Source organism: Phoenix dactylifera, chromosome 1 (genome assembly GCF_051530095.1).
Source record: "Phoenix dactylifera cultivar Ajwa chromosome 1, Ajwa_hap1_PhDact_Kaust_v1.1, whole genome shotgun sequence".
NCBI lineage: Eukaryota > Viridiplantae > Streptophyta > Magnoliopsida > Arecales > Arecaceae > Phoenix > Phoenix dactylifera.
The window spans coordinates 63,260,936-63,287,741 of record NC_143190.1 but is presented as its reverse complement, the minus strand read 5'-3'; the positions used below and the strand labels follow the sequence as shown (position 1 = coordinate 63,287,741).

The following is a 26,806-nucleotide window of genomic DNA, read 5'->3' as shown; positions in this document are numbered from 1 at the left end:
TCGGAAAGGCCTCACAGCTCCTCAGAGCTAGGTAAATTTCTTATCACCCTTGTTCATGAACTACATTCCGTTGATCTAGTGTAATAATCAAAATGGAAGAAGAAGAGGAAGGGTAGGAATAAGATGCGGTGGAGGAAGGGGGAGATCTCACTCGTGATCGGCCATGATCTGACATTGGCCGAAGATCTTTCTCCTTCACCCGATCATGGCTTTTCCCCCTTCAATCAAAACCCTAGGTCTAAAATCCTAAAATGCATACATACCTTCTGATTCTTGGAAGGGTCCTCGGATCATGCAAATCCGGTTCCCATAGGTGGAACCGGTTTGATCTCAGCTGGAGGTGACCGGAGAAGAAGAAGGTGAAGAAGATTCTTCTATTCTCCGGTCGTGGACGCCATCGGGTTGTCCATGGGCTGCAGTCGCAGAGCCGGCCGTGGGCTGTGCGGGCACCATGGGTGTGGCCGCACACCCTGCGTTCACCATCGGTTTCAGCCGGTTCCTTCTTCTCGATGGGTGCCATGCCCCATCTCCTCCATCGGAGGTGGAGAAGGAGAACGTCCAGCCGGGCCGCGGCTGCTGCAGGTTGGGCCGCGGCCGCCGCAAGCGCCGCTGGTTGGCCGCAGCGCCGGCGGCTTCGGGCCGGCCTCCGCCCGAGCACTCCGTCAAGCCCCTTGCCTCATGGGAGGTGAGGAGAAGAGGAGGGGGAGGAGATCGGGATGGGAAGAAGAAAGGAGAAGAAGGTTCGGGAAGGGAGGAGAAGAAAGAAAAGAAAAAGAAAAAGAAGAAAAGATAAGATAAGAAAAGATAAGAAAAAAAAAGAAAAGAAAAGAAGAAAGGAAAATAAAATAAAAATTTATGTGGGTCTGAATTGGGCCTGATTCCGGCGGTGGGCTTCAAATGAACCGAGCTTTAAAGGCCCCAGGCTAGACTGGGCCCTTGTCTGAGCCCAATATTCTTAAACCCAGAATTAATTGAGTCAGATCTGAACCAAGATGTAACTGATCCAGACCTGAACCAGAAATGGAATCAAATCCGAACCAGAAAGTAGATTAGACCAGAACCAGAAATTGAATTGGGCCATGGTCTTGACCCGAAAATGAAATTGAGTCCAATGGATGGGCTGTAAATAACTTTAAGATTATAAATAAATAGAAATTAATTGTGCAAGTGATATGTAATTTAATGATCTTGCTAGGTATTGGAGAATTGGCATTTGGGTGAGCAATTTAGGTAAGTAACATGTCTTAATCTTATTATGGATTATGTATCACGTTTTATAAGATGAAAAAGTATTATTTATGCAATTGGAATTGTGTATATAAATTATGGAAAAAGTAACCCTGATATAATCTTATGTTTTATCAAATACTTGTGACTACTCAATTATGAAATTGTATATGATTATTTATGTTTTCACAAATTAGGATCAAGCATGTGTTAGCAAATAATTACATGATTTTGGATCATGATTATTATTATATTATATACACATGATTATGATGATGTAGAAAGATGCATAGAAAAATAAAGTTTTCAGCATGATCATGAGTTTTATTTAGCATGATGCCATTATTCACTTTCCAATGTATCTATGAGAAAAGATTTATGAAAAGCATGATATGTTTTAAGAACTCTCAGATCGCTATGCACGACCCCCGCCAGTGGGTAACAGTAACTAGGCATATGACCTCCGCCAGTGGGCAAAAGTAACTTGGCTTTACGACCCCCGCCAGTGGGTAAAAGTAACTTGGCTGTACGACCCCTGCCAGTGGGTAATAGTAACTGGAAGAAGACCCTGCCAACGGGGAACAATAGTTGGCAAAGATTATGGCCCTCGCCAGCGGGTTACAGTAGCTCAGCATACGGCCCTCGCCAGCAGGTTATAGTAGCTTGGTTTAGACCTTGCCAACGGGGAACAATAGTTGGCAAAGATTATGGCCCTCGCCAGCGGGTTACAGTAGCTCGGCATACGGCCCTCGCCAGCGGGTTATAATAGCTTGGCTTAGACCCTGCCAACGGGGAACAATAGTTGGCAAAGATTATGGCCCTCGCCAGCGGGTTACAGTAGCTCGGCATACGGCCCTCGCCAGCGGGTTATAATAGCTTGGCTTAGACCCTGCCAACGGGGAACAATAGTTGGCAAAGATTATGGCCCTCGCCAGCGGGTTACAGTAGCTCGGCATACGGCCCTCGCCAGTGGGTTATAATAGCTTGACTTAGACCCTGCCAACGGAGAAAAATAGTTGGTAAAGATTATGGCCCTGTCACGAGTAATAATAGTGACCATAGCTGCACTATTATCTGAAAGCATGAATTTCAAAGCATGAGTTATGACAAGCACGAATTTCAAAGCATGAATTATTATAGTACGGATTTCAAAGCAGGAATAATGATAAGTACGGCTTTCAAAGCATGAATTATGATAAATACGGATTTCAAAGCATGAATTATAGAATAATAGCAAAAGTATTATGATGCATAACCATGTTTATAAAGTTGCATAAATGGACATGCATACTTTTATAACTGGTTTGTTTATATGAAATGCTTACTTTGTTACAACTGTTAGTTTCTTAAAATAATACACTGGCATGCAAAACATTATACTTGATCTGATAAGATTATGCATAGTTACTTACTGAGTTGTTATAGCTCACACCCATTCATTTATGTTCTCACAGACAAATAGAATTGCTAGGAGCAAAAAGCGTAACATGCTTCAGGATGATGGGAAAAGTAGAATATTAAATGCTGATATTTTTTTTAGAAGCTCTGTAACAATCCTTAATGATGAAACGTTTGATTACATACAAGAAAGAAATTATTCATAATTGATTTAAAGTTTTAAAGTGGTTGCGTGTTATTGCGGGCAAAGGTTCGCAATAGCACGGCCGTGTCAAGAACCAAATTCGGGGCGTGACATTTAGTGGTATCAGAGCAATAAGTTTAACCATGATTTTAAAAAAAAGAAACTTTAAAATTAATCATGGAAATGGGTAGCTAAGTTAGTTTTCACATAATTGGAGTCACAGTAAGAACAATAATGATATTTTAAATAATAATAATAATAATAATAATAATTATTTATATATATATATATTTAAATATATATATATATATATATATAATGTGATGAAATGGATAATGATTAATATTATATTTTGATAGGTGACGGTGAGTGATAGCGGGAATGAAGTTCTAGCTAACTATAAAAAAAAAGGAGTAAAAGCATTATCCCAAGAAGCTACCAACATGCCAGCTAGGCCAACTCCAAACGCTGTAGCCACTTAAGCAGATCTTGCTGGGGTATGCCAAGTGCTGGCACAGCTTCTTCAGCAGCAGACCAGCAGACACAGCTGGAGTTTAGAAGACAGAGTCCATTTTATTGCATACTTTTTATCAGGTCAAAGAGGAACTCCATAGCAGAGTAAGGAAAGAACTAAGAGGCTCTCCAAAACACTGATGCTAAGCTAGAAGGAGCGACCACCATGAGCATCAGATTGATCCCGAAATCCCCTAATTGGCTGTATATTTTTGCACTTTGTGACGATTCGTATTTCTAGCGCTTTAATTTGGAGCTCAAGCAAAAGTTGCCACCATATTGTTATGAGTTACGACAAAAGCCCTTGCTCCTACCATCCTGACTACGTAGAAGGAGACATCGATAAAAGAGCAGAAGATGCGGAGAACAAAGGGAAGGAGACATCGATCGTCCCACCACAGCCTGCTTTCTTACTAGCTGGAGTCCACTAGAGAAATGTTGCGCTCATTTCCCGAAAAGCAAAAATAAATCCCCAACTCTTCCTCGTACTGCTGAGACCATTAGCTTAGAGAAAGCGAAGTCCCTGAACGCCTCCTTCATTCAAATCATAAAATACCACCAAAGACACTTAATCGAAATATACCGCGATCACATTCGATAGCAAAGAGAAATTAACCCCTTTTAGTTTTTTTTTTCTCAAAGTAAAAAAAAACTTAAAGATGCCTTGCATATACTGATGCAATGCCAGGCCCATTACATGGATGTAGACTATACCAATAACCCAAGGATTTATGTACACTCTGATTTCTGCACATTGTTTTGGCTAGTGCACAATTTTTTTGTAATTACCTATGAGCTAGCTAGAACATATAAATTGATTCTTATTTCTATACAAGTATCTAAAATCTATCCAACAAATAATTTTTATGGAACTAAACTTATGCCCATACGTCCTCGCCAAACCCAGAATTCAAATTATTCAATTCACGCACAAGCACCACAATCAATACTTTCTAGTCTACATACACTATGAGCCAGTCCGCTCTAATAGTATTTATAACTATGTAAAATCTCACCTAAACAAATAATAGAAAGATATTATTTAGATTTTTTAATTACATGTGGGATTAAACATGGATGCTCACACTTCTCTTGAACGTTGGACCAGATCCGATGAAATGCATGAACCGTGCATTTCATCAACATAGACACCATACAACACCACGGGATTATTTGGCAACAAATGGCGGAGGGATATGCTTTCCCTGATAATGTAAGTACCAACCCCCTTTGGACTATTCAATAAAAGCAATGGCAGCACCGATTAGCATGGGTCTGACTTGACGTACGATAATTCACAGTTGAAAGGACGTTAGATAATAGCCACACCTGCCTCTTAAAGTGAACGCTGAATCTATTTGACGCAAATGCCAAGCATTATGGGGGAAGGAGCGTGACTCAGATTACATGCAAGTAAATAGTGTCGTAACCCAATGCACCATATACCGTTTATGCAAGCTCCCGCAGCTTTACCTGCATCTAAGAAAGTGTACGTGATAATAAACGCATATTTTACTCAAAAATAAATAAATGAACACATACGTTATTTTGTACCCAAAAGAAAAACACAGTTGTTGCCCGTCTAAAATTTCTTACTATTTTATATTTCAGAGAATATTGCAGCATTTTTATCATACGCACACCATGGCTGGCGAGAACGCAACTACTATCTAGCGGTACTATGGTTATAAAAACAAAGTCAGAATTCAATTTTTATTCTTAGAGGCGAAAAACTTGCACTTTACCTCTAAAAAAATAATTTGGCCGATCCGCATAAGTTATTCCGACTTGCCATTCCCGTGATTTCCCTCCAACCCCACTTCAAACTCATACCACCCTACAAGGCTGGATCCCGTCCTAATGAACATGCTTGCCCCTCCTGGGCCTGTAAAGCAATTGACCGAACCATTTATCTTCCATCAGACGTGCAATTACCGGACACCAATAGAGTTTTGCCTAGCAAGAAAAAACGAGGACTTAAAACCCCGCTACCAACAAAGGCTCATAAGTAGCAAGCCATGAAGATAATGCAACAAGTTGATACAAATAAAGGACTCCTACCAAATAATCGCAGTTTATGACGACGCATGAAATAAAACTTGTCCGAACTTTCCGTTCTTGCGGCAGGCTCCACAAACCTGTCATAATGGATTGTTTTCCATTTCAACTCGGATTACCAAAATTAGAAGAACTCCTTCCTTCCCCTGTAAAACACAATGAGTTTAAAGTACAACGTTTTTTAACAAAATACTTTATATACGATATATGGAACAAGGTTAGAGCTTCCGAACAGCCTAAGTTGAAATGAACTACTTTCTTCCTAACACGAGATTTCCCCAAGAATGCATCAATAAGCATCAAAACGCAGATAGGACGTCATACTTTGGGAGAAACAGGGAATTTCCAAAGCATCAAAACTCTGGACAGCTTTTAACTGTAGACAACGTCAAAGAAAACACAAACGAACACACTATAAATAATATTTCTGTGCATCGTACTTGAAGAGATTCCAATGTTTACTAGCGTTAACTAGTTATTTGTCCTTGCATTCACAAGAATCAATGGCAAACAAATGAACACATTATAAATAATATTAGCTTACGGTATGCTCCCTTCGCACATCAAATTCACGTGGAACACAGCCAGCAAATATATTAAAATGAAAACCTGTGACCTTAGGTTCTCGGGGGAAAAGAAAAAGACCATGACCATCAGATCAAGAATCAACATAATCAAAGACTAAGCATGGGTGAGACCGTCCAAACAACTTCGGCAAGCTATTTCCAAGCATGCAGGCCACATTGAAACAAATAGTTATAATAGTTATAGCTGTAAATGGCAAGCGGCGTGCACAGAAAGGGAGAAGGGGACGTCGTGTATGAAGCAAAACTAAATAAGCTCAAGATTATCAATCGTTAACATGTCAGCTGCTACCTAGAATGCACATCCACCCAAAAAAAAGAGAAAATCGAAAAAAAAAACTAAATATCAAAATAATTGACGAAAGCATTGAAAGTTCAGAAATGGAAATTGCCCAGAGCCACAGCCACCATCAACACAATAATAAATTAAATTGAAATGCATAACAAAGAAACAAATAATTCAAGCACAGGAAACGGCACTATGAATAACCACTGTGAATTAAACTCAAACACTAGAAAATAAGGAAGCCTAAAAAAATAGATAAACGTCGTAGGCTAGATGACATTGACCATAGAAAAATGGGAGGAAGATTAAACTAGCAAACCGAGAGTAAAATGGCTGCATCATAGGCCATATTCATCTATCCGTGCAGTATAGGCTTATTAACTGAGTACAGCATATGAAATTTATTAGTTCCTTATACAAATGATAGGAGGATAGATGCTTTACCATCTCTATATTAGAAATCCCCCAGCCAATCAAATTTTAAAAATCACTGAAGCACAAAGTTTCACTTGCTGAATGAACAAGAAAAACAGTTAACAGAAAGGAATACAGTAAAGAATCAGCAAAAAAGAAGATAAGCAGCTCAGCTTGAAGTTGAAAACCAACGGAAGCAAACAATCCATGCAAACGTTTCATAGCTGATATTTATCCTCTTTTCTGATGGAAGATGAACCAGTCAAAAAACCACAAAATCACCAAGCAACCTCTTTCCCTGAACTAGAACTGTTCTAGCATAATGCACAAATGATGTTATATTATCAAGGTAAGACTAAAATCTCAGGACTAGCAATGAGGCCATCCAGTATTTATAAAGAAAGCAAGGAAAAGATCTCTTCACAAGAAAATATAAAGCATATGTAACAAACAAGTGCATTTTTAAATTTGTAATGGAGAAAAACTTCAATATAGTCACAGACGCAAATGTACAGGTCTTGCAGTTATGGTTCACAATTTCAAAAGTCCTACACTACTTCTAATAATTCCCAGCAGCTAACACGCAGAGCACACTGCATAGCAGAGCAGAGAAGCAGAGAAGTATCCAGTAAATTTGCAAGCCATTCATCAAAGTAGATAACAAGTCGGCATTCAGCACAACCATTCAAAGCATTTGCTCCCAAGAGTTGTCATACACCTGAATAACACATCCATCACAACGCAATTCATCATTCAACATATTACAAACAAAACAAATATCCTGCTGCAAACAATTAAACAAAACCAGTCATATAAACAGTTGACCCCAAACTATAAACAAAGTACAAGGAAAAGATAAAATACATACATAAAAGAAAATAAATTTTAGAAATTCTCAACAAGCAGCTTCCAGAAACCATTTTTTACCAAAAATAGATGACACTCAAGTTCATCTGGTTACCTTCCAAAACTTCACGAGCATCCAAGCATCATCTTACATAAAATTTAACAGCCAACAATTTCAAACATATCAGCTAAAATAATAACAATTCATACATGACACCAGCAGCAACAATGATGTCAAAATGCATGTAAAGAACTAGATACTTCAGGCTCTACAGATAAGCACACCATGTGCACAAAGAAATATGTCCTGCAATACTCTAGTAGTTGCCGGCATTAGATCAGTTCATCAAACTCAAAAGCAGCAGCATCCACATCTTTTGTAAAACTCCATTATACATTGATAAATGAGCAATAATATGGAACTGCTTCGTCTATTAAATGCACTTCTAGTGTCTCATGTTAATATCATGCGCAAACAAATAATATGACTATATGACAAGTTAATAAGCTAGAGAATAAAGGTGCATACAGAAATCTGTTAAACAAAAAAGCGATCAACATGACAGCAGTCTGTCATTAAGAAAATATATGATGATCTCTTGAAAAGCTATGTACAACCTGACATCCTATCGACATGCTTTAGGAAAGAGATTAGCAGTAAACTTAGGTGAACAATGTACAGTTATGTAAAAGTTGAGATGCCTGCAACAAAGAAAATGGACTAGCTCTGTGAGAATAAAAGCACAAGGTAATTTCCATGGAAGGGGTTAACTAACAAAACAACCAAAATCATGCTGCTAATCAAACTCTCCTGGTCCCATTGCTACCAGACAACAATCTAAGCTGCTTTTTGGGCCCAAACTATGTGGCATTTGTTATTTATCCATAGTAAAACTCCAATAAAACTCATAATAGTCTCCCCTCAGGCACAGGTAGTACAGGAAAACAAACAAATACAATGCAACAAACAAATTTTGAAGCAAGGTAAAACAGACAGCAAATTGTATAGACATTAAATTGGGAGATATCACAGCTCCCTGGCAACATAAAACAAAGATTCCATCAAACATCTATAAAATACCACCAGCTCAGCAAGCAAACACAATGGGCTTCATCTGGTCCATCAAAGTGCCACAATATAATAAGTTATAAGCAAAATGGACACGACAATTGCTCTACAGGATTGCATTTTGTCAATAATCCAAGTATTGATTCCTTCAAAAGTAAGTGCAATTAAATGACATGATATCATTCATGAAAGGGGTGCTATATTTATTAACAGTTGGAGCACAATATATCACGATCATAAGAGTACATCTACAAAAACAGCAGAAGAAACTACTCGATAATCCCATGTATTTTACAAACACCAAACAAATAGAGCAGATCACACTTTTCCCATATTACTTGCACACAAATCTCAAGTGATTCAATACATAGGCCACTGCATGCATAAATTACAGGAATCTTGATAGCAGTGCTGAGAACACTGCCATGAAGGAAGTCAACTGCATGCAGAGATATACACTCACGCACATGTCATGTGGTTTCTCAGATAACTAACTAAAGAAAAGCAAATCAACAAAGTTCAAACTTTGAAGCCATCATGGTCAAACTTCCGTCCAATATATGACAGCAACAACACATCCAGCACAAACCTTAGTTGCCATCAAAATCAATGATAGATTATTACTTACCAACTAGAGATCACCAATCCATCACAACCATAAAGGCAGCAATTTAGACTATCCAAACCAGCGCAAACATATTGTCACCTCAAACAATATGTAAAAGGCCAAAGCTTGCTCACCTCCCTCAACATGATCAAACACAATATTGACAATATAGTCAAAACATTTGATCTAAATCACTGTTTTAGGACACATGAGTAACTAAGAAATTATCACAACAGAACAATCTTTGGTCCATGCTAACTACTTATAATTCTTCGTCAGCCGCAGATATTTATCATTTTCTCATCAAGATATCCATCATTTCTGATATAGAAGAGCACCCATCTTTTCCAAAGTCTTGAACTTTTTATTAGATTTATATACCAGCTTCAAGTCATATGGATTCCACATGATCTTTCAGTATCTAAATACGGTGCCCCTCTCCCTTAAGTTGAATTAGATTGATCTTAACAGACTACTATAGAAATAAAAGTAGGGGATGAGCAAGTACAAGAGAAATGCAAACATTTGTTGATCATCAACTGCAAATTTTCTGGTAAAAATAATATCAATCATTTCTTCTAAGCTATTATAATCCCGGCAATTCAACAAGTTACAGCATTAGCACTACTACTGAAGCTAGGTCCATGCGAGCCATTGTTTGATTTCAGACCAAAGTGACCCAAAACTCAATCCTCACAACCGAATCGAACTGGCAATGGAAAGTGTCATTCTCCTCTAAATGAGAACTTCTAAGGGGGGAAATCTATCTTAATTTTTATTAGCAAGTTCTTTCAGATTTCACCAAAACACATGGTGAGTATGGGTGAGGAAAGAATATAATTGAAGAAATCGCCATCAATCTAGAGTGGATTCCCAATCAAAAAGAAAGAAGTACAAATGGATCTGAAATTATCAAAAAGGACTAGCAGGCAGGAAGCGGTCCCATGTTTTTTTTTTTTGGAGGGGGGGAGCGTGGAGTATATCACTAAAATATATCAATATTTTTGCATAGTATCAAATATCAATATTTTCATTAATTTCGATTAGGAAAAAAAGAAAACCGCAAAACACCATCCACCTAAAATCATTATATCAAAGCAACATCCACACAATGTAAAGGTCGACAATCTAATAAGAAGCATCATCATCCACTAAACCTAATAACATCATTGATAAGATACAAATATTCACAATCACATAACATCAATTATAAAACAAAGATACAAATATTGTCATACCATCAACCACAGAGAAAAGATGTCCGCAATCTTATAACATAATTCACTTCTCTTTCCCCTCTTTGATTGCATGCCCCATTCGACCAGGGCATGAAATAACTAGACTGGCCATCCTTTAAAGAACCTGTGGGCCGACAAGTTGTAAGACTGGTCCAGCACATTATGAGAGTTCTTAAATCATATCATGTTTTTCATAAATCTTACTTCAAAAGTACATTAAAAATTGAATAATGGCATCATAATATGCAAAAATCCATGATCATGCTGCAAACTTCATTTTTTCATGCATCTTTCTACATCATCATAAATCATGTGTACACAATATAGTAATCATGATGAATGTCATTTATCCAAAATCATGCAATACTTGCTACACATGCTGGATCCTAATTTTAAGAAACATAGCAGTAATATACAATTTCATATTCAATTAATTTCATGTATTTGAAAACAATAAGATTGTGTCAGGATCACCTCAATTTGCTCACAAATTCCTACGTTCAGATGACAATTCTCCAATACCTAGTAATATCATCAAATTATTTGTTACTTGCACATTCAATTTCTACTTATTTACGCTCTTTTTTTGATTAAAATCATTTACAGCCCATCCATAGGACTCATTTTCACTTTCAGGCCCATAACCTTATTCAATTTGTGATTCAGACCTAAGTCAATTTTTGGTTCGAGTCGGATCCAACTTCTGGTTCGGGTCGGATCCAACTTCTGGTTCGGGTCGGATCCAATTCCTGATTCAGACCTGATTCAACCCCTGGTTAAGGTCTATTCCAACTTCTGGTTCAGATCTGATTCAACCTCTAGTTTAGATCTGATTCAGCTTCTGATTCAAACCTAATTCAACTTCCAGTTCAAGTCTAATCTAATTTTTGGTCTAGGTTTGACCCAATTTCTGGTTCAGGTCTGACCCAATTTCTGGTTCAGGTCTGATCCAATTTCGACTTCTAGTTCAGGCTTAATTTAACTTCTAGTTCAGGCCCAATTACAGGATTCTTTTATTCAGACCCGGTGACGTAAACAGTAGGTTTGCAATTAGGCTTGTGGCCCATTTACGGGCTAGAAATGGCTACCTATGTTTTGTTCTAATCTACAGGACCCTACTTAGTTTCAGTTAATTTAGGAAAGACCTTGGCTCGGCCCAAGCCCTCCGGGCCCAACCACAACTCAACCCCTTTAGTCTAGGCCCTTTGAATCCATTATTAGATCCTGGCCCATATAGCCCAGATCTGGTTTAACATGCCCCATCAGATCTTGAGCCCCTTTAGCCCAAGTTCTTTCGATATCATCTTCTCTTCAAATTTATTTATTATTATTTTATTTTATTTTTTTTCTTCTTTCTCTTTTCTTTCTTTTCTTTTTCTTTTCTTCTTTTTCTTTTCTTTTCCTTCTCTTCTTTCTCTCTTCTTCCTGAAGCTTCCCCTCTCTTTCTTTCCTCTCCCCTTCCCCTCTTTTCTCGTGACCAAAGAAGAGGCTTTGCCGAGAGCTCGAGAAGGGGGCCGGCCTAAGGCCGTCCCGTGACGGCCGGCCCTCTCTTCCACCCAAGGAGAGAGAGCTCGAGAGAAGAGCCCGCGGCAGTCGCGCTACCCACAGTGGGGCCACCCAAGGCCAGCTTGCGGCATCACAGCACCCACAGCCGAGGCCAGCAGCACCGGCGACGCTTGCAACCGCACACACGGTGCGTCCCTTCTTCCTTTCTGTTTTGATTTATCTTTAAACTAGATCTACTCTACAAAGCATAAATTGTAGAGAGGAAAGGGATTAGGGCTTACCTAGCTCTGTGAAGAGGCTGGGATGCTTCCTCCAGTGGCTCGGCGGCGATGTCGAGCTACTTCCTCCGATAGCTCGACGGTGGAACTGGATGGGTCTGCTGCTACCGCTTCAAAAAAAAAGGGAAGAAAGAGAGGGCGGTGAGTTCTCTTCGAGGAAAGTCTTCGTGGTGGCCGCCTCTTCAGCAAGCGGTTGTAACCGCCGCACCTTGTAGGTCGTTGCAATTCGCCAACGAAAGTGGACAGATGGGCCGCCGACTTCGGCCCATTTAAGCCCATCTGGATGCTAGAATGATAGCTATTATTATAAGCAAATTCCACCAGAGCTATACGATCGTCCCAACAACCTCCAAGATCGACTGTACATGACCTCAACATATCCTCCAAGATCTGAATTGTCCGCTCTGACTGGCCATCAATTTGAGGATGATAAGCAGTACTGAGCCTCAATTCAGTTCCCATAGCATCCTGAAAACTCCTCCAGAATCTGAATACAAATCATGGGCCCCGATCCGACACAATGCTAACAGGTATGCCATGTAGGCGCATGACTTCATCAATATATCTTTGTGCCAGCTTTTCAAGAGAAGTGCCAATCCTAAAAGGTATAAAGTGAGCTGACTTGGTGAGATGGTCCACAATCATCCACACTACATCATTCTTCTTAGCTGTCCTAGGAAGCCCAATAATAAAATCCATGGTGATATGTTTCCACTTCCATTCTGGTATCTCCAGTGGCTCCAACAAACCTGCAAGCCTCTATCAGCTTTTACCTGCTGGCATACCAGGCATCGAGCCATAGTTTTTACTCTTAATTAAACCTATTGCTCTGATACCACTTTTGTTACAATCCCTAATGATCTTAAACCTAAGCTTTGATACCACTAAATGTAACTAATGGGCCTTCAAATAGGCCAAAGTCGGCGGCCCATCTGAAGACCCGATTGTCCACCTTCGTGGGTGAACTGCAACCGCCTGCAAGGTGCGTTACAACCGTCTGCTGAAGAGGCAGCCACCACGAAGACGGCCATTCTTCCTCACGTCTTTTTTTAGAGAAGACTATAAGAGCTTTAGGGGATTCTTAGAGAAATTGAATTAAAACTCACCACCCTCTTTTTCTCCCCTTTCCTTGCAGCGGTAGCAGCAGACCGATTCGGCTCCACCGCCAAGCTGCCGGAGAAAACAGTCCGACATCCCCGCCGAGCCACCGGAGGAAGCATCCCAGCCTCTTCACAGAGCTAGGTAAGCCCTAATCTCTTTCCTCTCTACAATTTTTGCTTTGTAGAGTAAATCTAGTTTAAAAATAAAATCAAAACGGAAAGAAAGAAGACTCACCAAGTGCGCGGCCGATCCATTCGTTCGTAGAGCTATTTACTCAATCGCAGACATTTCTGCAACACCTCTAATAGAGGAACAAATAGTCAATTTTGAAAGAACTTATTATCAGCCTCTTTTAGAGAGAAAAGAAATTTAGTAAGTAGTAGTAAAAAAAAGTATAGTATGCATTCCCCACTCCATTTGGACGGCCGTTAGGGTACTACGCCTCTTGGCCCCTATGCATGCGGTACAAAAATCATCCTTTTCTTCTTTACAGCTTTTTCTCCTATCATAAGAAAGCGCTCTTAGTTCAAGTCAGAAGAACGTGGGTCTCCAAAACCCGATGTCGTAGAGCTCGGCCGCCTCTCGGTAGAACGTGGGTCTCCAAAACCCGATGTCGTAGAGCTCGGCCGCGAGCCGGCCGCGAGTGGCCCCACTGCAAGCAGCTCGGCCATGAGCGTCCCGGGCTTTTCTTCTCCCGGGCTCTCTCCTCCGCAGGAGGAAGAGAGGGTCGGTCGTCGCGAGCCGCGGCCGCCGCTGGCCGACCCCCCTCTCAAGCCCCCGAAAAGGGGTCGCCCCTTCTTTGGTCACGAGAAAAGAGGGTAAGGGGAGAAGAAAGAAAGAGAGGGGAAGCTTTGGGAAGAAGAGAGAAAGAGAAAGAAAAGAAAAGAAAAAGAAGAAAAGAAGAAAAATAAAAAAAATAAAATAATAATAAATAAATTTGAAGAGAAAATGATATCAAAAGATCTTAGGCTAAAAGGGCCCAAGATCTAATAGGGTATGTTAAACCAGATCTGGGCCATATGAGCCAGGATCTAAAAATGGATTCAAAGGGCCTAGACTAAATGGTTGTGTTGTGGTTGGGCTCGGACTGGGCTTGGGCCGAGCCAAGATCTTTCCTAAATTAACTGAAACTAAGTAGGGCCTTGTAGATTAGAACAAAACATAGGCAGAACCATTTCTAGTCCGTAATTGGGCTACGGGCCTAATTGTCAACCAACTATTTACGTCACTGGGCCTGAATAAAAGAACCTTGTAATTGTCTGAACTAGAAATTAAATCAGACCTGAACTAGAAGTCGAAATTGGATCAGACCTGAACCAGAAATTGGGCCAGACCTGAACCAGAAATTGGGCCAGACCTGATCCAGAAATTGGGTCAGACCTGAATCAGAAATTGGGTCAGACCTGAATCAGAAATTAGGTCAGACCTAAACCAGAAATTGGGTCAGATCCAGACCAGAAATTAGATTAAACTTAAACCAGAAGTTGAATCGGGTCTGAATTAGAAATTGAATCAAATCTGAACCAGAAGCTGAACCAGATCTAAACCAAAGGTTGAATCAGGTCTGAACCAGAAGTTAGAATAGACCTGAACCAGAGGTTGAATCAGGTCTGAATCAGGAATTGAATCAAACGAGAACCATAAGTTGAATCAGACCTGAACCAAAAATTGGATCAAACCTGAACCAGAAACTAAATTGGGCCATGGGCCTGAACCAGAAATTGAATCAGGCTATGAGCCTGAACATGAAAATGAATCCTATGGATGGGTTGTAAATGATTTCAATTAAGAAAAGAGTGTAAATAAATAGAAATTGAATGTGCAAGTAACAAATAATTTCATGATATTGCTAGGTATTGGAGAATTGTCATCTAGACGTAGGACTTTGTCAGTAAATTGAGATAAGTGATCCTAACACAATCTTATTGTTATCAAATACATGAAATTAATTGAATATGAAATTGTATATTACTGCTATATTTCTGGATCAAGCATGTGTAGCAAATGTTACATGATTTTGAATAAACAGCATTCATCATGATTACTATATTATTTACACATAATTTATGATGATGTAGAAAGATGCATGGAAAAATGAAGTTTGCAGCATGATCATGAATTTTTGCATATTATGATACCATTATTCAATTTTCAATGTATTTATGAAGTAAGATTTATGAAAAGCATGATATGATTTAAGAACTCTCAGATTGCTATATAAGACCCCTGCCAGTGGGTAATAGTAACTCGACATATGACCCCTCCAGTGGGTAACAATAACTCGGCATACGAACTCCGCCAGTGGGTAACAATAACTCGGCATACGAACCCCGCCAGTGGGCAAGATTAACTCGGCATACGACCCCCGCCGGTGGGTAATAGTAGCTTGGTATAGACCCTTCCAACGGAGAATAATAGTTGGTAAAGGCCTTGTCATGAGAATAAGATCAGTCATAGTTGCACTATAATCTGATTGTACGAATTTTAAAGCATGAATAATGGCAAGAATTTTATAAAATGCATATCCATATTTATGAACTTGCATGCTTGGGCATCCACTATTTTATGACTGATTTGAATATATGCTATACGAAATGCTTACTTTGTTATAAGTGTTAATTTCTTAAATTAATGCATTGGCATGAAGTACATTATACTTGATCTGGTAAGATTATGCATGGTTACTTACTGAGCCGTATAGCTCACACCACTTTATCTATTTTTTTTACAGATAAATAGGTTTGCAAGAAGCAAGGAGCTTGACATACTCCAGGATTTGGAAAATGTGAATATGCAATGTTAAAAATTTTGGAAGCTTTGTATCATTCCTTTTTGATGAATCATGTTATGACATTTGTGAATAAAATTGTTCATTTTGTTATAAAATTTTAAGTGGTTTTGTGTTATTGGTTGCAATAGCACGATCGTGTCATGATCCGAATTCGGAGCGTGACATAAAGTAGTATCAGAGCGGACCCGGCCTATAACCTATGTGGACTAGGGGACATTGCAGCACAAATTTATTGGAACTGACCACGGGCCGATCATGGTGTTTGTGATTAAATTTGAATGAATTTGAACCCTTAGCCTGACAAGGACGCCAGGGCTTAAACGGAAGAATATGTGAGGACCCGTGTGGGCATGTGTTTAGTCCCACATCGGTTATTCGCTGGGTAGATCTTGGGTACTTATACAGGATCAAGAAATCCAAATAATAACTTCTGGCTTGCCATTTTGGGTAAGATCTTGGGTTGTTACAATATTAGCTACTTCATACCCAATCCTATATAGCACCAATTTGGTACTTATCTTGTTTGGGTCAAACTGCTATAGCAGCCTTAGTAACTGATTTTTAAACAATGAATGATTCTAAGAGTTCTAACGCACTTGACTCAATGACCATAAAAATATTAATATAACACATTAATGATTAAAAACATCAACTTCAAATATAATGGCAAGGAATCAGATAAAAAGCCCATTGATGGTCCCTTGGGTCCCTCCAACCAACCCATCAGATCAATATATATAATCTCACAGTCCTCACCTTGTATCCTATTTTACTATTTACCATATGGCTATTAGGACATCTAAAAACACTTCTTCATGGTCATAGTTACAGAACTAGTACTTTTTCTTTCCACTACAGATTTGAAACAGCAAAACACCAACTTCAGAGAACACTAATTTTTCTTCATGTCAAAATCTTGTAACACCAACACCAATTCAGAGAACACTTTTTCCTTCATCTCAACAGGTAGACAAAAAGAATAGGAAAATGGCGAGAGGTTTCAGGAGAAAGAGCATCTATAGCAAAACTTTGTTCTAGCCAATGCTTGCCATACGGGGAAACTGATGCAAGAAACATTTAAGAGCACAAAACAGAAATGAAGGTTCTTTTCCCAAAAAAAAACTAACCTCAGAAAGAGAACACATGATCCTAAAGCAAGCAAGAATATTAAAACAAATATATAAACAAATTAAAAACCCATGGAAGATCACTAGAATGAACTACTTTTTAGTCAAATTTACAGTAGATTATCATAATGAAGTGATTTAATGGTAACCATAAATTTCATATACAATGAGATTTATTCTATCTATGAGAGACAAAAAAGGGTATGATATGCCATAATAAACGATGAGTTTATTCAGCCACTTAAATGACTACTTACACTCGTTGCCATTGAAACTCCTCTGAGAGTGGGAAAACCGTTCCTAGCAACTATAGTTCTAGCCACCAAAGCACTAATCACTTTTTGGGTTTTGGAGGGGCGGGGTGGGGTTGATGCTTTTCTAGCTTCATCAATATCGAAATCACAGTTGTCCAGGAAGTTCTAACACAAAAGCCTCAAAAAAGTCTAACATATGCACAACACACGCACAAGGACATGCATAGCCACATTATTAACACAAAAACACATACAAGAAAAACTTAATTCTACTCATTCAGCATTCCCCTCCATGTTGCAACTTAAATATGTTTCTCCCCAACCTCTATACAACTAGTGCCTTCCTTTGGAAAAGGTAATGGTCTTGATGTCCACCAACCAATATTTGTGCAAGTTCCAAACTGAAAGAAAAAGTTAGATGTCTTACTTTTTTTAAAAAGTTTTTGACTAAAAATAGAGCACACATGACATATAACAGGTGAAAGTTGATCATCTATTCAGTTGAGGAAAAGAAAGCTCAAATGCAACCAATAAAGCAAGCATAAGTGACAATTTTGCAATTCCACAAGCAATGACAATTAATAATTCCAAGAAAAAAGTTCTCTATATGCTAAGAGGTAATTAAAATTCATTTTTTTAGAATTAAAATAATGTCAAGCCACCTAGAGTGCACTAGCGTAGCAATGGGTTGGGTTACATACAACTCAAGTTAGAACAATATATTATCCGCAAAGAAGACCCTACCAAAGCTGACTCAACCCTACGTCAGGATTTCTTAATCCAACAAACCCCAAACTCCCAGCCCCACAGGTGTGGATTCCTAAGGTCAAAACATGATTGGACTAACGTATTGTCTACTTCACACAACCTAACCTTAAACCAACATAATCCAACCAAACTCATCCAGACTTGCATTGAACCGGTAACTCAACACAACTAACCCTTAACGCCAAACTAGTTGGAGTTGACTACATGAACCCCTTTTCCTCCATTTCGCTTGGTTTGAGGCTATACTTTCTTAAAGCTGCTGAGATAGCAAATCCTTTGATAATTTATCCCATGTGATTTTCCATCTATCTCTACCCCTCTTTCCTTCTGTATGTATCAAACTACTACTTCTGACTGATGCATCCCTTGGCCTATGTTGTACATGTCCAAACCATTTAAATCATCCTCTCAATATGTCCTCGATAGGTGTTACCTCCACTTTTTTACAAATGACCCTTTTTTTCTTATATCACCGCGCATCTATCTCAACATTTTCATCTTAGCCACACTCACCTTGTGCACAAATTGCTTTTTAACTACCCAACATTCTGTACCATTAAGAATAGCTAGTCACATGGCAGTCTTATAAAATTTTCCTTCAACTTGGCTGCTATCCTATGATCACATAATATCCTAGTTGCACTTCTCTATTTGATCCAACATGCTTTAATACTATAGAAAACAACCTCTTCAATCACCCGTTTCTTATAAATAATCAATCCTAAATACCTCGAACTAAGAAGGTTTTGTACATAGCCTATATTTTGTACATAGTCAATTCCGAGCCTAGATAAAGGAGAAGGGTTACAAGAAGTCGATGCCCAGGGATATCTTATAAGCGTGAATCCTAAAAAGACCAACCTTGAACTGATCAAGGTTGAATTTCGTAAAGTTTAAAGAGAGTAGAAACCAAACAACTAAATTAACACATGCTATTAGAAAGACATGAAAATTCAATATCTTGATGATATAAAATTAAGCTAATGAATGAAAATCAAGGTTCGCCATACCACCCCAAACCGTTTAGTTCAAAACATATCGAACCGAACCACCTAGTTGGGTATACTGAACCAAACTGACAGAGAAGCAAAATCTTTGCCTTGCAGACTATGTAAATAGGCTGAACTAATTAAAAAGCCCCTCCCAGTTCGAGATCCGCCTGATATCGCCCACCACTCACCCCACCCCCCATATCGAACCGAACCACCTAGTTGGGTATACTAAACCAAACTGACAGAGAAGCAAAATCTTTGCCTTGCAGACTATGTAAATAGGCTGAACCCATTAAAATGCCCCTCCTAGTTCGAGATCCGCCTGATATCGCCCACCACTCACCCCACCCCCCCAACATCCTTTGAAACCCTTTGACCCTCCCAATCACCGATCCCCGCCATCATGGAACCCCCCTCCTCATCCACCTTGTCCTCTTGATCCGCTTTCGATCCCCCCCCCATGTCCTTTGAAACCTTCAAAACCCCCACCCAATGGGATTTCCCCCTCCTTTGGCCCCTTTGCCTCTTCTCCCTCAAATCCCAGTCGAGAGCACCAAGAATCCAAGGTCCTCAAAAGACAAAATCCTCACCTCTCTCCCTCCTCTACTCGCCACCGTCGACGCCTTCCTCCTCCTTCCGACCTTTCTCCCACTCCCCGTCCTTCCTCGGCTATAGTCGTTGAACCTAGGAGACCCAACTACAAAACCTCCAAGAGAGTCCCCTCCCTCTCTCTCCCCCTCCTTCCTCTCCCCCGCTCTCCCTCTCCTTCTTCCTTTCCGTTCCTTGTGTCGATACCCCCAAAAAAGCAAGGTATAGACCTATCACATGCCAAACAGATTATCGAACGCCCTCCAATACCAGTTCGACAAACCTTGATGGAAATTGTAGATCCCTTTCCTACGCTAATACAACATTTTGATAAAAAGCTAACTATTGATACTCAAGTAACAAATATGTTGTGAACCAACCAAACCGGGACAATATGGCCCATGAAAAATTCCAAATCATGACGTGATTCGGGTTGAAGCTCTAGCATATATACTACTCACTTAAAATACAATGTAGATAGTCTAACAATCGAAACTATAGAACCCCTAAAACAAGACTTTTAAATCCTAAGATATCAATCTTCTAGGTGAGTGAACTAGACCCAATGAATCGAGATCTCAGGTTTATCTTAGCCTGTAAGTTAGGTAGTTTAGTTTGAAAAGAATTGAGACTTTTCGGGATCTCGTATCACCAAGATATCAAAATCATGACCAATATAGTGAATTCAAAATTACCAACGAATTTTAGGCATTAATTTTGAGATTAATAAATTAATCTAAAATCAGCAATATATTGTATGATATTGGCCAATATCTTGAAATTTATTGGTTTTTATTGGCCAATATAATGGTGTCAAGATTTTTCCATATATATTTTACTATGAAGGCCTTGACATCACATAAACCTAGATCACAATAGAGATCTTAGCCAAAATGAAAATCTTGCCCTCATTTATACACAATCCACACAAATGTCAAGTTGAATAATTGTTACCCCTCAAGGTACAAGCTTTAGAAGTGGGATATTCTCCTTTAACTCCTATTATAGAGGTATCACATTACCATTAGCATAATGTTATGAAACGTGCTTCGCGTAGCCAATTTCATGCACACAAAAAGCTCTGTTGCTGAGTGGCACAAGAGAATTGGTGTAACTCAGCAGAATTGTTGCCAAACAAGGGAGAGGGTTGAGTATTTAATTACCAAGTTAGCACTAGTGGGGCTGAGTAACTTTTGATGTGCACTTATCAACCCCGAAGCGTTTTTCCTTATTCTATTATTCCAAATATTAGTATCTGTAAATGATCATTCCATGATGGTACTTAAACAAATATACCAAGTAGCTTGGTTATAAAGATAACTAATAAAGGAATCTATCTCAAAATATCCTTAAGTAGCAGGAAGTTCTATCAGCAAGTGTGCAAACAGCAAGCAAGAAAGAAAATTTTCATGCATTTGTTGAGAAGCACACCAAGTAGTCATGGATACTATAAGAGAACCAATAAAGGAATTTATCCCCAGATATCCTTAAGAAGCACGAAGTTCTGTCAGCGAGTGCGAAAACAGCAAGCAAGAAAGAAACATTCATACATTTCTTGAGAAGACGACCAAGTCACCAAGAATATTGCAAGACAATTAACAAAATAATTTAACTTAAACTATCCTTAAGTAGCAGGAAGTTCTGATAGCGAGTGAAAACAGCAAACAAGAAAGAAAGTTTTGATGCACATATTGAGACCAGACCAAGTAGCCAAGAACACTGCAAGAGAAGGAGACCAGGCTGACAGAAATAAGCAAGCAAACCATATAAGATGGATCACGCATATATAGAGCACACAACAAGTATTACACATCAGTATTTCTAGACATGTACATACGAATGATTCACTTGAAGGTACTGCTCTGTCAGTGTAAAGAGAAGGAGGGAAAAAGGCAATGTCAGAAGTAAATAGATCAAATAGCATGTAACAGGGCGTGATAGTCATCAGAATCAACTTAAAAAGTATTAAATACATAGCAATATATTAAATTCAACACATCATCTAAATGAGCAATCCAAGACACAAAACCACTACAATTCATGCAGTCAAGCAATAAAACAACACATGAAAGTTGTCACTAAGAAGCCTGAACGCAAAAATCAATGAAAAATGCATCACACATTCCAGAAGCCCATAATCAGCCAGAATTCCAATCAAAATCAAGCAGCATGCAGATGATATGATACAAAAATGTCAAATTCTACAAAATGAGACCAATTATCAAGTCTGGTATTCCTTCATAAACCAACAAACCCCAAAGAATATTTCTGGTAGATCAACTTAATTGAACTGCAAGACTTAATCTCAGGAAGATAAAATAAGCCCTTGAGAAGCTACAGAAGCTAGTTAAATGCAAAAAATCAATTCAAAGTATGCCTAGATATAGATGTAAAGAGAGTTGGAAAAAGTAGATTACCCTAGTAGAAAGGGTTTATGTTCTGGTAAAGCCCCCCTCCACTCGGAACCCTAGGTCCAGGAGATGAACCAGTCGGTGGGTGGTGTTGGCTCTGGTAAGCAGATGATGACAGCGGGTAATGCCCGCTCTCAGGATAACCCCCAGAAGGCATCCCAACAGAGCTTGGTGGCATGCGGTACAAAGATGATCCTCCGCCAAAACCACCATAACCAGGACCACCATACTGCGAGGAAGACCCATAAGGACCCCCAAAACCCCCTCCATAACCTCCAGCTCCAGCTCCAGCTCCAGCTCCAGCACCAGCACCAGCTAGAGCCGAAGGCACCTGGCTTCCAACCGATGAGAGACCGGGAGTGCCCGCTCCAATCGATGATGGCAAGGATGAGTTCGGGTGATGATGTTGACCCAGACCAGCAGCACCTGGTATCCCACCGCCAGAGTAACCCCCGAAAGAAGAGATCCCACTGCCTGGTCCTCCGTATTGACTCGACAGAGAACCTGGCAAAGAGGACTGGTGACCCATTCCGAGCCCATCCCCACCGACATCAACCCCGCCTCCCATTGGCTGGCCATGGACTCCACCCACCGGAGCAGCACCACCGGCGGCTGGAGCCCCCGCCTTCCCCTTCTTCCCGTCAATCGCAAGTTTGCACACCAGATGGTGCCCATCGATGTCCTTGGTGGCGTCGACAAGCGACGCCCGAGCTCCCTCGGCTGTCTTGTAGACAAAGAGGGCGAACCCCCGGAACTTGCCCGTCTGCTTGTCAAACCCCAGAGGCCCCTCCTCAATCTCCCCGTAGGAGGAGAAGTGGGCGAGGAGGCGGTCGGAGGGCATGTCAGCGGGGACGTTTCCGACATAGATCTTGCGCAGGGAGACGTCGACGGCAGGAGGGGCGGCGGCGGTGGGGCCGGCGGTGCCGGCGGCGGCGAGCTGGGTGACGGTCATGCGGCCGTCGATCTTCTTGGAGGGTTCCTTGAGGGCAAGGAGAGCGCCATCAATGTGGCGGAAGGTGATGAAGCCGTAGCCCTTGCTCTTTCCCGTGGCCTTGTCAACGATGACGACGGCCTCCTCGAGCTCGCCGTACGAGGAGAAGAGGTTGCGGAGAGCCTCGGTGGTGGTCTCCCAACCGAGGCCTCGGATGAAGAGCTTGCGCTGGGCTGGGTCCCTGTCGGCGATGGCCCGGACGGCGTCGAGGACGCCGGCGTCACGGCACATGGCATCCTGGACGATGTCGAGGAGTTGCTCGCGTGTGAAGGGCTCCACGACCTTGCGGGCGTCCTCGGGCATCAGACTCGCCGGAGAGGCCACGACGGCGCCGTTCTCGTCGGACTTGCGCTTCTTCAAGTTGGGATCCATAGCCGGAGGAGAGCGGAAATGAAAAACCCTAACCCTAAAACCTAAAGCTCAGAGCGGCGACGCTGCTTCGGTGGTTTTACGCTTGGGAATTGGGAGTCCCGTCGGCGGATTTGTGGTTGCATTTATCGGGAGCTTAGTGGGCCCAAAGTGACTTGGGTTAGGCGTTGCTTTCTGGCCTGATACTAAAGAAATGGGCTTTAGGCTTAGCCCCAAGCCTGGTTAACTACGGAGTTCTGTGACTTACTATAAAACAGCCTACGCTTCGTTTTAGACTTTTAAGGGTCGGTTCAGAATACATTACCACTTAGAATATATATACACACACATATATACATTCATACATATGTGCATACATACTGTTGGGGGGAATAAGATTTTTCCCCCAAATGACACAAATGCCCCTAAGAAGCCGCACAACCTCCAATCCTGGACGGCCAAAGTCGGCGTCCGACCTCGGAACGCCCGACCTCAAGACGACTGACCTCGAGACCTCCGATCTAAGAAAAACCCCGATGTTCGAGGTCTACTCTTGTCAACCACCTACTACGGCCGTGCACCTCTGAGGTCCGGCCGAGAACCATACCCTGACGCCCCTCTGGCATTTATTGCGCATGGCCGCTGTAACCCTCCGGCTCACTCAACAATTAATGCGGATCTCCGGCTTACTCCACAATAAATGCGGATCTCCGGCTTACTCCACAATAAATGCGGATCTCCGGCTTACTCCACAATTAATGCGCATGGCTCCTGTCATCTACGGACTCTCAGCTCCCCACGGCAAATTAGCCCAGCAGAGTCTAGTCGACTATGATAAGTCTCTGATCTCGGCCATACCGCCGACATCAGTGCAATAATTCGCCTGACCGTGCGCCGACCTGAACAACATGTCGAGCCGTACTACGGCTTCGCCCTGTTACATCGCAGGTAAACCGACCCCCGCCTATAAAAGGGAGCCTTCGCCTCTCAGGAGGGGGTTGGAAGATTGATGCACTCTACAGATACTGTTTATCTCTCTTTTTACACTATTTGCCCCCTCCCTGACTTGAGCGTCGGAGGGCCGGCGCCGGAAAACCCGGCCACCGGTTCGTGTGCAGGCACCCAGACGGAGGACGCCGCCAGCTGACGGATCGCCGCCCCGCCGCGAGGATCTGCTGCTCCTTCTCTCCGGCCGCCCCAGACGGTGGACGCCGCCCGCCGACCGGTCGCCGCCCCGCAGTGGTGACTCCCCGCTCCCTCTCCTTGACCGAAGATTGCCCCCGGGTCCAATTTCCAGCAACAGTTGGCGCTAGAGGAAGGGACCGAGTAGCAATCATGAAGTTGAGAAGTAAGGGAGCCTCTAACATCTCCCGGCGTCCCCCGCAAAGTCCCGGACACTCCGTCGGGAATTTCCCAACTCCGGCTGACCCAGTCCCTCAGGTCCAGCCGGAACAGTTCAATGCCCTGGTACAGCAAGTCCAGGCCCTGGCCGCCGCCGTTCAGGGCCTGCGGCGTGAGGAGGCTTTACCGACGCTTCCCCCGCAGGCCCAGGCCCCGCCGGAGCGTCTCCCCAACGGCTCAGTTCTCCCCGGCCAGAATTTACATGGCTCCTCCAGAGCCAACAATGAAGAGCGAACTTCTCCCCGGAGGGAGCTACCGGGGGAAGATTTCAACAGAAGACTCCAGCCTTCTGAGGCTGAGTCAGCCCCGGACCGCCGTGAGCCGTGCAGACCACGGCGACAGTTCCGCGGGTGGGAGAGCTCGACAGAAAGGTTGAGCACTTGGAGCGCCAAATCGCAGCGCTCCACGGTAAGAAGGCGAGGCAGGAGGGAGACTTTGAGTTCACCACCAAGTCTCCCTTCTCCTGCCAGATCGAGGACGAGCCGGTTCCCGCGAGGTTTAAAATGCCTCAGGTGGAGCCCTACTGCGGAATCACCGACCCTCTCGACCACCTGGAGAGCTATCGGGCCCTCATGGCCCTACAAGGGTCCTCGGAAGCTACACTTTGCAAGGCCTTCCCAGCAACCCTCCGAGGGACCGCTCAGCTTTGGTTTTCTGGACTGAAGCCGAACACGATATCCTCCTTTGAACAACTCGGCAGGCAGTTCGCCACCAACTTTGCTGCCAGCCGACGTCAACGACGGACGTCAGATTCCCTCTTGGACATCAAACAGAAGGAGGGGGAATCTCTTAAGGAGTACCTGGACCGCTTTACCGCCGCCACATGGGAGGTTCGCGAGCTCGACCAGTCGATAGCCATGTCGGCTCTGAAGACTGGGGTTCGCTCCTACCGACTCCTCTTCTCCATCGAGAAGAGCTTTCCGGCCGACTTCACCGAGATGTTGGCCCGGGCCCGGAAGTACGCCAAGGCCGAGGAGGCGGTCGCCTCCAGGCGGGGGGCAATTGAGCCCGCCTCAAAGAAGCAGAAGAAGCGCCGCGAGGAGCGCGGCCGACAGAGGAGCCGATCCCCCCGCCATGAGAAGAATCTCCCCCGACTAAGGTCGGGATGCCCCGAGGGTCGACCGTAGAGAACCAGACTCCCTCGACCTCGGGAAGAAGCCGTGAGGGGTGGAAAGGGTGGCTCCACCCGGGGCGCCACAAAGTGGACCCCCGGGAGCGGTCGACGATCCCCGATCCCCGAAGCGAGCGTTCCCTCGACTAAGGTCGGGATGCCCCGAGGGTCGACCGTAGAGAACCAGACTCCCTCGACCTCGGGAAGCGTCGCAGGTCGGTAGAGCGTGCCCAGACCCGCCGACCTGACGAACGATCCCCCGACTAAGGTCGGGATGCCCCGAGGGTCGACCGTAGAGAACCAGACTCCCTCGACCTCGGGAAGAAGCCGTGAGGGGTGGAAAGGGTGGCTCCACCCGGGGCGCCACAAAGTGGACCCCCGGGAGCGGTCGACGATCCCCGATCCCCGAAGCGAGCGTTCCCTCGACTAAGGTCGGGATGCCCCGAGGGTCGACCGTAGAGAACCAGACTCCCTCGACCTCGGGAAGCGTCGCAGGTCGGTAGAGCATGCCCAGACCCGCCGACCTGACGAACGATCCCCCGACTAAGGTCGGGATGCCCCGAGGGTCGACCGTAGAGAACCAGACTCCCTCGACCTCGGGAAGAAGCCGTGAGGGGTGGAAAGGGTGGCTCCACCCGGGGCGCCACAAAGTGGACCCCCGGGAGCGGTCGACGATCCCCGATCCCCGAAGCGAGCGTTCCCTCGACTAAGGTCG

At 42.7% G+C, this 26,806-nt stretch overlaps 1 protein-coding gene across 5 annotated transcripts; it reads right to left on the bottom strand.

Moving 5' to 3' along the window:
* Positions 1-4,283: 4,283 nt before the first annotated feature.
* On the bottom strand, positions 4,284-23,714 carry LOC103695942 (UBP1-associated protein 2C-like). 5 transcript variants are annotated; one of them, XR_015972340.2, is made up of 4 exons: positions 22,247-23,714; positions 5,384-5,526; positions 5,068-5,310; positions 4,284-4,801 (listed from the first exon to the last, which is right to left on the bottom strand). XR_015972340.2 is itself a non-coding variant. In XM_008777392.5 (2 exons), the coding sequence occupies exon 1, from the start codon at positions 23,601-23,603 to the stop codon at positions 22,248-22,250; it is 1,356 nt and encodes a 451-aa protein (XP_008775614.2). In that variant the 5' UTR covers positions 23,604-23,714; the 3' UTR covers positions 7,056-7,382; position 22,247. The 5 variants fall into 5 exon arrangements, 1 of the variants encoding a protein (XP_008775614.2); XR_602324.6 differs by having other exon boundaries at positions 5,068-5,278; XR_602325.6 differs by having other exon boundaries at positions 4,284-4,795; positions 5,068-5,278.
* Positions 23,715-26,806: the final 3,092 nt, after the last annotated feature.